The sequence below is a fragment of the Triticum dicoccoides genome, chromosome 2B (genome assembly GCF_002162155.2).
Source record: "Triticum dicoccoides isolate Atlit2015 ecotype Zavitan chromosome 2B, WEW_v2.0, whole genome shotgun sequence".
Classification (NCBI taxonomy): domain Eukaryota; kingdom Viridiplantae; phylum Streptophyta; class Magnoliopsida; order Poales; family Poaceae; genus Triticum; species Triticum dicoccoides.
In genome coordinates this window covers 395,226,348-395,240,581 of record NC_041383.1, presented here as the reverse complement: position 1 = coordinate 395,240,581, position 14,234 = coordinate 395,226,348, and the positions used below count along the sequence as shown (strand labels likewise).

The following is a 14,234-nucleotide window of genomic DNA, read 5'->3' as shown; positions in this document are numbered from 1 at the left end:
AGACGGGGGGACGTACAGCGGCGGTGGTGACAGTGGCGCCGATGAGGGCAAAGAGGATGATGGCAGCCGGGGAGGAGGAGCCGGAGTCCCTCTCACGCGCCTCCTCAGGACCTGTATGCCACCGGTTCACCTCCCGCTCTCCTCTTCGGCGGCCGTCCATCAAGTCGGATGCGGCGAATTGGGGATCTGTTGTGCGCTCGAGACAATCGACTCGGTGGCGCGGCGGAGGCGATGGACGGCGATGTGGCTGCCGGTGGCCGGCCGCTCGCCAGGAGAGGGGATGCGCGGTGGAGAAGGACGTGCCGGGCTGAAGCCGTGTCCGTGTCCTACGACTACGAGCCAGAGGATGCGGACAGCAGCGGAGGAAGGGCAACTCCAACGCGCGGTTCACAAAACGGACAACACCAGATGTCCTCGCGGGGGAAATATCAGGTGATGCCACTCTTCAACCATGCTCTAACTTTTGAAAAATCGTATTTAGATGTTTCAAAAAATTCTGAATTTTTTATTGATGTTCACAAGACATATATCTATCACCCCTACAAATCCAGATCAAAATTCGAAACACGCATGGAGTAAAAAAAAAGACAAATCCAGAATGAATAGTGTCAAATGAAGACAACATGAATAGTGTCAGAAATGACACTATTCACATATGGATTTGTCTTTTTTGTTTCTCAATGTATACTTATATTTTGTATCTGAAGTTTTTAGGAGATATTAAAATATATCTTGTGAACATCCATAATTTTTTTAGGATTTTTTGAAACATCTAAACGTGATTTTTTTAAATTTGGATCGTGAGAGCATGTGAAGGGTGTTATCACCTGATGCCTGCCTGTCCGCACAAATAGGGGGTGGCCATCGAACCCAATGCGCGAATGTTCGACAATTTTAGTTATAGGGGACAACATTTTCTTAGATTACTATGATATTTCTTTCTTGATGAAGGCAAGTTTTTTTAAAATAATTGTCATCGTTTGATCTCAATCAGACGACTTCCCAATGAACGATCACCAGTTAGCATTACCAAATAAAAAAGCGGGCAGTGGTTGCCGACAAGGAATCCCGTTAATAACTGACTGTTTTGATTCTTTAGAACAACTCGATGAATTTAGTATATCCTTTTAGGAGGCCCTCAATGACCATAGATCGAACATGTCCCTTTTTTACAGTGCAATGGCTGGCTATTCATGAACTAGCTGTACCTATTTTTTTTCTTGGGATCAATATTAGCAATGCAGTTCATCCACGATAAACCAAATTCCAACTGTAGAACTATGACACAATCAAACCCGAATGAACAAAATGTTGAATTTTTTACATAGCAAAAGGATTTGGCCCGACTCTACTCTGTCATATGTGGGCACGTGTCCTATTCTTCGCCGGAGTTCGCCTGGCCTTGGACACCGCGGTTGAAGGTGAGGTCAACGATCGAGCTGTTGGAGGTGAGATCGATGATGGCCTCATGATCATTGTTGGCCAGCGCGAATGATGTGGAGCTAGCGATGTTGGCATTGGGCGTGTCAGCCACCACCTGCACCTCCTCCGCCTCCGCCTTCGTCACGATCTCGTCGAAGAGGCGGTTGCGCTCTAGATCCATGACACGAAGCTGCACCACTCACAGCGGATAGTGCGGGCGCAACGCATGGACTCGAGCGTCGCCTGTTGCTCATCCACGGTGACTAGATCCGAGCGTCGGGCTTCCCTATTGTGCACGGCTTCCCTATTGTGCACCTCGGCCACGACTTCGTGGCGACAAGCTCTTCCACCACACATAGCGAGTCTCGGCCATTGCTCGCGATGTTTGAAGAGGGAATGGGTGGTGTGTCAGCGTCTCGGACAGAGGAAGATAGCTCTTGGAGGTGGTAGGGTTTGTGCCGTGGCCGATGGGCTTTAAATAGTAGTGAACACCTGGACTGGTGGAGCGACGCCTTGAACGTGTTCTGCTAGAATTGGCTTCTCGTTTGCCGCGTCGGTGTGAATGTCGGACAGACGGACGGATGTTCATCCTATATGAATGCGGTAGGAAGCCGTACCATCCAATCATGTCTGCTCTAAGCCGGCATTAACGCAATGCAGAGACCAGGATGGAGCAAGTTTCTTGGCCGCTGCCCCATTGCGAATATTGTACTGTTTGGCCGCCATGTGGTAGTGACCAATCATGTCTACTCTGGGTCGGCATCAATGCGGTGCCGAGAGCGGAGTGGGGGTTGGAGTGGGACGAGAGAGGTGGGGTTTTGTCACTCCCGGTGTTTTGCAACATGTCTTTTGCATCAATAAAGCATGAAAATTTGGACCAGCAAAATTTTTTGCATTATATTTGGCTTTCATTTTAATTGGATTTTTGTCTGTGGTTTCAAGTGCTCACGAAAGCCAAATTCTAGCTCCACCTTCTATACTTCATTTCTTTGCTCCAAACTTTTGCCCCGATGATTATGGCATGTGTATAGTACAACATAGAATTTTCTTACAAAAATAATTTGGCCAAAAAGTGTTTTCTAAATTTAGTTTTCGAAAAAACCCTGAATTGAGGTTTGCACTACAAGTACTTGGTTTGGGGTATGAAAAATATTTCAAAGAGTATGTTTGACTCCTAGTAGGTATAGGACTCCCAAAAACCACAAAAATATAATTTTAAAAGTTATTTTACTATTTTATTTAAAGGATTTTTCTTTAGGCCAGAAATGGTCTTTAATAGGTTAAAATTATTTTAATGCTTTAAAAATATTTGTGAAAATTTACGGAAACTCAGTGGACATATATTGTCCATATATAAGAGTTTCAACACATGGTCATGTTCAAAATATTGGTCAAACCCCTCAAAAACTCTTTCTGGATATTTCAAGCTTTTGAAATGTTTACAAAGGAAATATTCTCTAAAAATTCCAACACAATTCTAGCAAGTCACACATGCCTAATGTGATGATCTTGCAAAGTTTCATCCCAATCCAAATAGTTTTGGTTCACAAAAGTGCCCCAAAACCCTCTCTGTCCAGAATCAAGTTTGAACAACTTTACATTGTCAACTGTCTCATTTTGCTCTCAAACTTTGTGGGCATGCTCTAAACCCTAAATGATGACACTACACCAAGTGGTGCATCAAGGAGAATAGTTTTGCATGTCTATATCTTGGAAAACTCATTTATGTTGATTTCTAGGGTTTACAAAACTTGCATTGGCAATTTTGCCCAAATGAACTAAATCTTGGTGGAACCTCTTATTTTCTCATGCCATTTGAACCTGTCATGCCTCATGCCAACAGGAGTTCATCTTCATGCCCAAACCAACAAAAAAACACCTTCTGCCGTTTTTCTAAAAACACCACTTTGACCTCTTCCACTAATCTCCAGGAGTTCAACTTTTTACCACAGCCCCTCCTAGACCTGTTCTACCTCCAGTAGCTCTTCCCTGGCTTTTGCTCAATGATTGAAGGGTGAAACGCCCTCATTACCTCCCTGGACAATAGCTTCTCTCTCTTTCTCACCTCCCCCTCACCCCAGTGGTCATCCATGGCATCCAAAGCCCTCTCCACATTCTTTACTCCTCCCTAGGGCTACCAGACATGCTTGGCCGTGCCCATCTTGCCAAAAATATGTCCATGCCGGCCATACGCGCGCTCTGGAGCGTGCTACAGTGCGCTCCCGCACTGTAGCCGCCCCCTGCCAACCACCTCCGGCCACCTCAGTCCTCCCCAGTGCGCCAGACGATGTGCCTCAGCATGCGCAGCATGCTACGCCCTGGTCCCCCTCTTCCTTCTCCCTCCTGCTGCCTCCCTCAAATGCGCGACATGGCCGCCCGAGAGCTCCAATGAGCATGCTCACACGCGCAGCACCCCGGCACTCCCCCGCTCTCTCTCTCTCTCTCTTCCTTTCCCTGGTCGTAGACCACCTCCACAAACGCCCCGGACACGCCCATTTGAGCCCCCGTGACCCACAGCAATGGCAACAGTCTCGCTGGCGCACTGGTCCACGGTGAGCCACGGGCAGGCTATTTATAGGCCTCCTCATGCCATTCTCTCCTCACCCCCGCTCTCTACACCACCCAATCCACCCCCTGCAACCCCAGTTCGTCTCCAGGAGCCCCCGAGCTCGAGATCAAGCTTGAGCTTCGCCGCTTCTGCCCGCCGGAGTTCGCGAGGTACAGGCCTCCACTACCCCCGTTTGGCCTCGATCTGGAACCACCCCGGTCCACTGACCCTTTCCCCTCTCCTTCCTGTTTTGTTTGCAGCTGGAAACGACCAGAGCCATCGACGCCTGAAGCTCTTCCGCCGGCTTCCTTGTCGCCGGTGAGTCCCTGCACTCCGGCGGCCAACTCCGGCACCACCAGAACGGCAACACCCTCCCGAGCTCAACGGTACTGCTCCCACCTCCAGCCGTGCCCCACATCGTCACCGACGAGCTCGCCGCCGTTTTTGGACAAAGGAAGACGACGACGGCCGTAGGTCCCATCCGTCAGCCTCACGCCCTGATGGGTGGGACCCACCCGTAAGGTTTAAAACGCACGCACGCGCGTACCGGTTTGCTGCATCGGCTGAAGGCGTATTTCGCCTTTACGTCTTCGACGTGGCAGCCTCGCGTGGGATGTATCTTCTCTGGGCCTGCTTTACTGTGGCCTTTCTAGCCTAGTGGCACAGTGCCATTTTTCTTTTTCTTTTTCTGTCTATTTTCTAAAAATTCCACAGGATGAAACATTTATCCAAATGCAATAATTCCAACTCCTAAAATCTTAGAATAATCCCACCTATTTATTGATGTGACTTTCATACACATCCATCACACTTTTCTGTACTGTTCAAATTTAAATTCAAATTTGGGCATTTAAATCCTTCTTTGAAAATCCATTTCCACTATTCCTTAACTCCAAATCCAAAACTAGGAATTTTACCCTTCTTAGTTTTCTCCCTAGTATTTAACAAAAATAAGTTGACATTTTTCTGAGCACTTTGGTTTTTCTATTTTACTATTGCCTTATTTTTCCTGTTGTTTCTTTTGCGACGAATAGATCCCATATTTGACGAAGTAGTTGGAGAAGAAGAAGGAGAAGGACTTGAAGACTTTGAAGACCAAGCCAACCAAGGCAAGCAGCCCTTTGACCATGATACACCTCTCTTGTTCATCGATAAAAAAATTATGTGTGCATAATGATGTTATGGATTATGATCTTAATATGATCATTGTATTGATGCATGCCCTTAGTATTTACATGTTCATATCTCTACCATGTGCTAGAGGTGCGATGAAAAGCACTTGGCAATGATGCACGGTGTTGCACGTATGCCATGATCCCCTCGAAGTTGCATTATTTCAAAAAACCCACCGGGTGCCCCTAATGCCCGTGGGTGATGTTGAACTAGGTCACCACTTGAGGAAGAAGTGGTGTACCAGAGCAAGCATTTGCGTGTGTAAAATGATGGATTAGATTTAAGATGTGATTACCGTCCCAACCAAACATGTGCAACCACTCTACCCCTTGTGGGACGGGGCATTATTAATTACCTAGACCGATACTAGCATGGTGCCCACATTACTAGTGATGGGGGTGACGTGAGGTCACCCTCGGGATGGGGTCGTGCTTGGATAGGCGGCCATGACTGTTTTCACAGGGCACCATACACACCGTTGGTCCCTGCGTGTATGTGTGATAATGAAAGGGTAGAGCCCCAAGATCTTGATGCTTATACACAAAGGCCGTGTACCAACGAGTGGACCCTATGTTAGTGTCGCCTAGGGAAAGATAGTGATCGGGTGCTTCCCCCGAGTACTTGAGGTACTGCGGGATCGTGGGTGACACGAAAGCTTCCCGGTTCTTGTGGGTAAAGTGCACAACCTTTGCAGAGTGTCAAACTATTCGAATAGCCGTGTCCGCGGTCAAGGACAGTTGGGTGGTGGTACTTAAACTATGTCTAGAACTTTACAAACTTGGTATATGTGAGTTGCATGGGTCAAGTAAAGACTTGACATGTTGATAAAGCTAGTATTGTTCTAAATTCTATTTATGTTGATACCTGTAACCTGTTCACATGGTTACCGGAGATCATTGATGCATGTTTCACAAGTTGAAGAGGACATGTCGTTAACTTTCCACTAGCATGTTGCTAGGTTGCATACTCACTGTTACATCATGCATTGTTACCTTGATCCAAAAACATGGGTTGCTTGTGAGTACATTCAAAGTACTCATTGGTTTGCCACTGGTTATTTAATTGGCCAGGCATGGAAGAGCATGAGTTCGAGGAAGAGTTCCTTGGTGACGAACATGCGAACTAGGATGCTTCCCAGTCAGAATGCATGTAGGGTTAAGGCAGATGGCATGGGTTCTACTTATCAACGAAGATTCCTGCTGCTTATGTTTCATTTGATGTTCAGCCCTTAAGGCTTTATCAATGTAAGACTTGACCATAATGGTCTTAATTTTTGAAATACAGTATGCATGGATGTAAGACTCTTGTTATTCAGCTCCTACGTGTTCAGTGAGCATTGATCTTTGGGATCACCGTACACGTGCATTCGGTGATCTCGACTTATGAATCGGGGTCCCCACAGAGCTGGTATCAGAGTCATCCTAACTATAGGAAGCCTTAGTTAGCATGGGCGTTAGTTAGCTTGATTTCATTTTCATAAATCATCTAAACTTCTCTTCTTTTCTAAAGCTTACCCAACCCAAGATATATTTCCCTTATTGACCTCTCCTATTCAACCTTTGTAGATGCCTGCCATACCCGAAGACTTCCTGACCACCGGATTCCTTGTGCTTCTCGAGGATAGCCTCCAGAAGTGCCAGTTTCACTGAGCCCCCATTTTCACCTACCATGAGCACTGGATCAATGACACCGAGACGCAATACCATGTGGAAGTCATCGTGAAGGCTAATGACCCTCCAACAAGTTGGTTCTTTGAAGGGCCACATATGGCAACATTGGTCCTCGCCGTCAAGACTGCAACACTCAAGGCACTCACCCGTCTCCGAGACCTTCTTCCAGAGATGGCGGATGAGTTAGCAACCCGCTTCTTGCCTTATCGGAAGGAGGGTGAAGACGAGAGCAGCGCACCAGCTCCACCACTCGAGGAAGGACTTCCACTCCGATTCCAAACCTACTTCAGCCTTTGTGCCGACAGCTTGGCACAACACTTGGCCTCTGAGTTAATGGAACTCCAAAAGGAACTCCACGAGACCAAGGCACTTCTTTGCCCAGCACAAGGGAAGACAAATAGGATCAAGAACGAAGGCGCTCCCCTGGACAACCCACAGTCGCATATCGAGGCGGAAGACCCCTAGTAGATGCACCTGCTAAGGATGGAGAACCACCCCAGCAATGTCGTATGACGGCAAGGGACTACCGCAAGCTCTTCATCACACCACCGGCAAAAACAACACCGTGTTGAGCTCCTCCACTCCCCCACCCCTTCGAGCGATGAAGGGAGTCAGACTGATGACGACACGGAGGAAGACCCGGAAGAGCCAGAGTACACGACCGAGCATTCCACCACATAGGCACCACTCTAGACTAGGGTGTGCTAATCCATAACCCTGAGGTAGGATAGGTCGTGTATCCCTTATGCGAAGTCGAGTCCATGTAATGGTTCAAATGAAACCATGTAGTGTTATGTTTGCTTTTGGATGTATTTGATGAAAGTCGTACTCTTCCTTCGGGAACATGTAAACAACTACATCACCTATTTGGATTTCTTAATGATTGTGTTTGGCCCTTGCATAGAAACAACTTGTGTCATACCAACCCCCTTACTAGGCACCCAATCTATCTTGCTTTCCCTTCATCTTTCCCAATTATGAGACCTTGACCGCTCCAACAGGATGCCTGTTGTAACCCATACTGGTAACTCTACCCAGCAGCAAGGAGCCGGAGGATCCACCCAAGGAGGCGCCAGCTAGGACCAAAACCAAGGACAAAGTCCACCACCACCTCCACCTCTGTACATGGACGTGGCTCAACTTCTCCAAGCCTTTCGAGAGGAACGCCAATCCAATACTGCTGCCCTCCAGATGATTGCTCAAGCTGACACCAACAACCGCCAGCTGGCAGGGAACGGCAATGGACGTTCCATGTTGGCTGAGTTCAAGAAGCATGCACCACCCACCTTCATCGAGACTGCCGAACCCCTAGATGCAGACGATTGGGTCCGCACCATTGAGGATCTGTTGGAACTAGTCGGCTGCACTGAAGACCGTGAGAGGGTGGCTTATGCTGCCCACTGTCTCGGGGGAACTGCTAGAGCTTGGTGGGATGGATTCAAGGTCATGCATGCCGAGCAAGCCATCACTTGGAATGACTTCAAGGCAGAGTTCCGCAAGGCCCATATTCCTTCCGGAATCATGGCCATCAAGAAGCATGAGTTCCAAGCCCTGAAGCAAGGAAGTGGCACCGTCAAGGAGTACATGCAGAAGTTCAGTGTTCTGTCAAGGTATTCTCCTGAGGATGTTAGCATCGATGCTGCCAAAAGAGAGCGCCTCATGGAAGGCCTTAATCAAACTCTGTGGTACTCGCTTGTGGTGTGTGACTGCCCAACTTTTCCTGATCTGGTGAACAAGGCACTCATGCTTGAAGACAAGCGACGTGCTTTAGATGATACCTGTAAGCACAAGATGATCAACAAGGGTAGCTCCAGCAACCAGAAGCCTCGCCAGTGGAAGCCAGCCCCAGTCAGGCCAACCTATCAGCAACCACGAGCTCCCGTACCCCGCACCAACTATCAGCCTCAGCAGTACTCCAACCCCAGGCCAGCTTACAACAACCCCAATAACATTAGTGGCAACAAGACCAACAACCCAAACCAAGTCACTTGCTTTGGATGTGGTTAGTCAGGACACATCTCAAGGGTGTGCCCTAACAAGAAGCCCGATGCTCCGTGCCCCAATGCGCAGAACCCAGGACAAGGCCGTGGAATGCCACCAAGAAACCAAGCTCCCCGCAACCCGCCCAAGAACGGCAAGGGGCGTGTGAATCACGTCGCTGCAGAAGAAGCTCAGGAAGACTCGGACATCGTGCTGGGTACGTTCCTTGTCAACTCAGCACCTGCAACTATCTTGTTTGATTCTGGAGCCACGCATTCATTTGTTACCCAAAGGTATGCATTAAAAAGTGGCATAACCCCTATACCCCTGAATAATCCCATGGTGGTACAAACCCCTGGAGCAGAGATGAGAGCCAAGATAGGATGTAAAGGATTTGGGATCAACATTAACGGGGTAGAATTCCTAGCAGACCTTATCATCCTAAGATCACAAGGCTTGGACATGATCTTGGGAATGGATTAGCTCAGTAAGCACCAAGGCTTGTTAGATTGTGCCAATCGGACTGTCATAGTGACCAATGACCAAGGAGTTGAAGTTAAGTTTGCCTCCAATACCTCCTCTGCTCAAGTCGCCCAAGTCAACTGTCTAACAGAAGTTGGATTGGAACAAGTGCCAGTTGTATGTGAATACCCCGATGTCTTTCCTGATGAGTTACCGGGAATGCCTCCTGATCGTGACATCGAGTTCATTATTGAGCTCATGCATGGAGCAGGACCCATCTATAAGAAGCCTTATAGAATGGGATCGGAGGAGTTAGTAGAACTAAAGAAGCAACTGGCCGAGCAGTTGAGGAAAGGGTTCATCCGCCCTACTGCCTCACCTTGGGGATCACCTGTTCTGTTTGTGGAGAAGAGGGACGGAACCATCCGATTATGTGTTGACTATCGTTCCCTTAATGAAGTCACAATCAAGAACAAGTATCCACTCCCCAAGATTGAAGACTTGTTTGATCAGTTGAATGGTGCCAAGGTGTTTTCCAAGATCGATCTCAGGTCTGGGTACTATCAGCTGAAGATCAGACCCCCAAGACATTCCGAAGACGGCATTTGTAACCCGGTATGGCCTGTATGAGTACAGGGTCATGTCGTTTGGGTTAACCAATGCCCCTGCCTACTTCATGTACCTCATGAACAAAGTTTTCATGGAGTACCTGGACAAGTTTGTTGTCGTCTTCATTGATGACATACTCATATTTTCCAAGTCTGAAGAAGAGCATGAGCAACACTTGAGGATGGTCCTAGATAAGCTTCGAGAGCACCGGCTTTATGCCAAGTCAGCAAGTGCGAATTTTGGCTCCATGAAGTTGGATTCTTGGGTCATGTATTGAATGCCGAAGGGTTGTTAGTAGATCCCACCAAGATTCAAGCCTTGACTGAAAGGAAAACCTCGAGCAATGTGAAGGAAGTCAGGAGCTTCCTCGGACTCGCAGGATATTGGCGCAAGTTCGTTGAAGGATTCTCAAGAATTGCCCGACCTACGACCCAGCTCTTGAAGAAAGGACAAAAAGTTTGAGTGGACACCAAAGTGTGAAGAGAGCTTCCAGGAGCTGAAGAAGAGATTAACCACCACCCCAGCTCTGGCCACACCTGATATTCACAAGGAATTTGTGATATATTGTGATGCATCAAGAACCGGGCTTAGAGGTGTCCTGATGCAAGAAGGCAGAGTCGTAGCATATCTATCCAGACAGCTACGTCCTCATGAAGAGAACTATGCTACTCATGATCTCAAGTTGGCAGTTGTAGTTCACGCCTTGAAGACCTCATGACATTACCTTCTAGGGAAGCGGTGTGAGATATACACCAACCACAAGAGTTTGAAGTAGCTGTTTGCCTTGCTCATCCTCTGAGAACCTTGGGGCTTTGCCTGCCTTGATCTTCCTCTTGATGCCTTCTATACTCCCGTGTCCCTTCTGAGCTTCCTTAACATCACCCATCAAGGTAGGCTTGACTTCGAGGTTGGCCAAGAATCCTAGTGCAACCAGTTCCAATCCGAAGCTTTCAAGTTCTTCATACAAGGCGGGTAGCCTTTCCTTAAGCATAACATTCAAGGAACAAGCCTTTCTGCTTAAGGCATCTGCTACTACATTAGCCTTTCCAGGGTCTCAAAAGTAATTGAACATGAGGCAAAGAAGGTGGCTAGAGTTGATCAAGGACTATGACCTCAATGTTAAATACCACCCTGGAAAGGCTAATGTAGTAGCAGATGCCTTAAGCAGAAAGGCTTGTTCCTTGAATGCAATGCTTAAGGAAAGGCTACCCGCCTTGTATGAAGAACTTGAAAGCTTCGGATTGGAACTGGTTGCACTAGGATTCTTGGCCAACCTCGAAGTCAAGCCTACCTTGATGGATGATGTTAAGGAAGCTCAGAAGGGACACGAGAGTATAGAAGGCATCGAGAGGAAGATCAAGGCAGGCAAAGCCCCAAGTTTCTCAGAGGATGAGCAAGGAGGTGTGTGGTATGGGGATCACATTTGCGTACCCAACAAGATTGAGCTCAAGAATTTGATCTTGCAAGAGGCTCATGACACCACGTATTCCATCCATCCTGGAGGAACCAAGATGTATCAAGACCTGAAGGAACGATTCTGGTGGCACGGGATGAAAAGGAAGATTGCCACCTATGTTGCAAAGTGTGATGTATGTCAAAGGGTCAAGGCTGAACATCAGCGACCTGCTAGATTGCTCCAACCACTCAAGGTTCCCGAGTGGAAATGGGATAATGTCAGAATGGATTTCATCACTGAATTACCCAGGTTAAATAAGGGTCATGACTCCATCTGGGTTATAGTCGACCATTTGACCAAGGTAGCCCATTTCATTCCTGTCAAGACTACCTATGATGGCAACCAACTGGCAACTCTTTACATCAACAGAATCGTAAGTCTTCATGGTGTTCCTAAGGAGATTGTGTCAAATTGAGGACCCTAGTTTACCTCAAGGTTCTGGAAGAAGTTCCAAGAGGCCATGGCAACCAAGTTGTCTTTCAACACTGCTTTCCATCCACAGACCAGAGGCCAGACAGAACAAGTGAATCAGATACTCAAAGACATGCTGCGAGCCTGTGTCCTAGCATATGGAGCTAAGTGGGAAGATTGCCTTCCGTTCGTCGAATTCTCCTATAACAATAGTTATCAATCAAGTCTCCAGATGGCACCATTTGAGGTGTTGTATGGACGCAAGTGTCGCACACCCCTCAATTGGTCAGAGACCGGAAAAGGGCTAGTCTTTGGACCTGATGCTCTCCGCAAAGCCGAAGAGCAAGTTCAGCTAGTCAGGGAGCATCTGAAGGCTGCCAAGTCATGGCAGAAGAGCTATGCCGACGCTCGTCGCCGACAAGTGAGATTCCACGTTGGAGACCATGTTTACCTGCGAGTCACTCCTCTCAAGGGGACTAAGTGCATGTTAAGGGAAAGCTCACACCAAGGTTTATTGGCCCCTTCAAGATCACTGCAAGACGAGGAGAAGTTGCTTATCAGTTGGAACTGCCTCCTGAACTATCCATTGTGCACAATGTGTTCCACGTGTCGCAACTCTGGAAGAATCTCCAAGTTCCGGACAAGCCTGATCTCTACAAGGACATTGATCACCAAGCCATTGACCTTCATCCTGATCTGACATACCGTGAGAGGCCCATCTGCATATTGGATGAAGCAGAGTGACGTACTCAAAGCCGCGCCATCAAGTACCTCAAGGTCCAGTTGAGCAACCACACCAAAGCAGAAGCAACCAGGGAACATGAAGACTACCTTAGATCCGAGTTTCTAGATCTCTTTAAAGCCCAGTTTAGGAATCTCGGGGACAAGATTCTTGTAAGGGGGTAGGTCTGTCACACCCACTGTTTTGTAACATGTCATTTGCATCAATAAAGCATGAAAATTTGGACCAGCAAAAACTTTTGCATTTTATTTGGCTTTCATTTGAATTGGATTTTTGTCTGTGGTTTCAAGTGCTCATGAAAGCCATATTCTAGCTCCACCTTCTATATTTCATTTCTTTGCTCCAAACTTTTGCCACAATGATCATGCCATGTGTATAGTGCAATATAGATTTTTTTACGAAAATATTTTGGCCAAAAAGTATTTTCTAAATTTAGTTTCCCAAAACCCCCTGAATTGAGGTTTGCACTACAAGTACTTGATTTGGGGTATGAAAAATCTTTCAAAGGATATGTTTGACTCCTAGAAAGTATAGGACTCCCCAAAACCACAAAAATATAATTTTAAAAGTTATTTTACTATTTTATTTAAAGGATTTTTCTTTAGTTCAGAAATGGTCTTTAATAGGTTAAAATTATTTTAATGCTTTAAAAATATTTGTACAAATTTAAGGAAACTCAGTGGACATATATTGTCCATATATAAGAGTTTCAACACATGTTCATGTTCAAAATATTGGTCAAACCCCTCAAAAACCCTTTCTAGATATTTCAAGCTTTTGAAATATTTACAAAGGAAATATTCTCTAAAAATTCCAATAAAATTCTAGCAAGTCACACATGCCTAATGTGATGATCTTGCAAAGTTTCATCCCAATCCAAATAGTTTTGGTTCACAAAAGTGCCCCAAAACCCTCTCTGTCCAGAATCAAGTTTGAACAACTTTACATTGTCAACTGTCTCATTTTGCTCTCAAACTTTGTGGGCATGCTCTAAACCCTAAATGATGACACTACACCAAGTGGTGCATCAAGGAGAATAGTTTTGCATGACTATATCTTGGAAAACTCATTTCTGTTGATTTCTAGGGTTTAGAAAAGTTGCATTGGCAACTTTGCCCAAATGAACTAAATCTTGGTGGAACCTCTTATTTTCTCATGCCATTTGACCCTGTCAAGCCTCATGCCTAACATGAGTTCATCTTCATGCCCAAACCAGTAAAAAACACCTTCTGCCATTTTTCTAAAAACACCACTTTGACCTCTTCCACTAATCTCTAGGAGTTCAACTTTTTACCACAACCCATCCTAGACCTCTTCTACATCTAGTAGCTCTCCCTGGATTTTGCTGAATGATTGAAGGGTGAAACACCCTCATTTAACCCCCTGGACAACAACTTCTCTCTCTTTCTCACCTCCCTCCTCACCCCATTGGCCATTGATGGCATCCAAAGCCCTCTCCACATTTTTTACTCCTCTCTAGGGCTACCAGACATGCTTGGCCATGCCCACCTTGCCAAAAATATGGCCATGCCGTCCATAAGCACGCTCTGCAGTGCGCTACAGTGCGCCCCCGCACTATAGCCGCCCCTGCCAACCACCTTCGGTCACCTCGGGCCTCCCCAGCGCGCCTGACAATGCACCACGGCGTCCGCAGCACGCTACGCCCTAGTCCCACTCTTCCTTCTCCCTTCTGCTGCCTCCCTCACACGCGCGCCATGGCCGCCCGAGAGCTCCAGTGAGCACGCTCACACGCGCGACACC

The 14,234-nt window shown here is 46.9% G+C and overlaps 1 protein-coding gene across 2 annotated transcripts in view; it reads right to left on the bottom strand.

Annotated features, from left to right (window-relative positions):
- The window catches only part of LOC119363855 (dnaJ homolog subfamily C member 7-like), a 28,384-nt gene extending 28,004 nt beyond the window's left edge, over positions 1-380 (bottom strand). For both annotated transcript variants that reach the window (XM_037629221.1, XM_037629220.1), the window contains exon 1: positions 17-380. In XM_037629221.1, the coding sequence (XP_037485118.1) occupies positions 17-160 (144 nt within the window). In that variant the 5' untranslated portion in view covers positions 161-380. The remainder of the gene's footprint in view (positions 1-16) is intronic.
- Between the last annotated feature and the right edge of the window lie 13,854 nt (positions 381-14,234).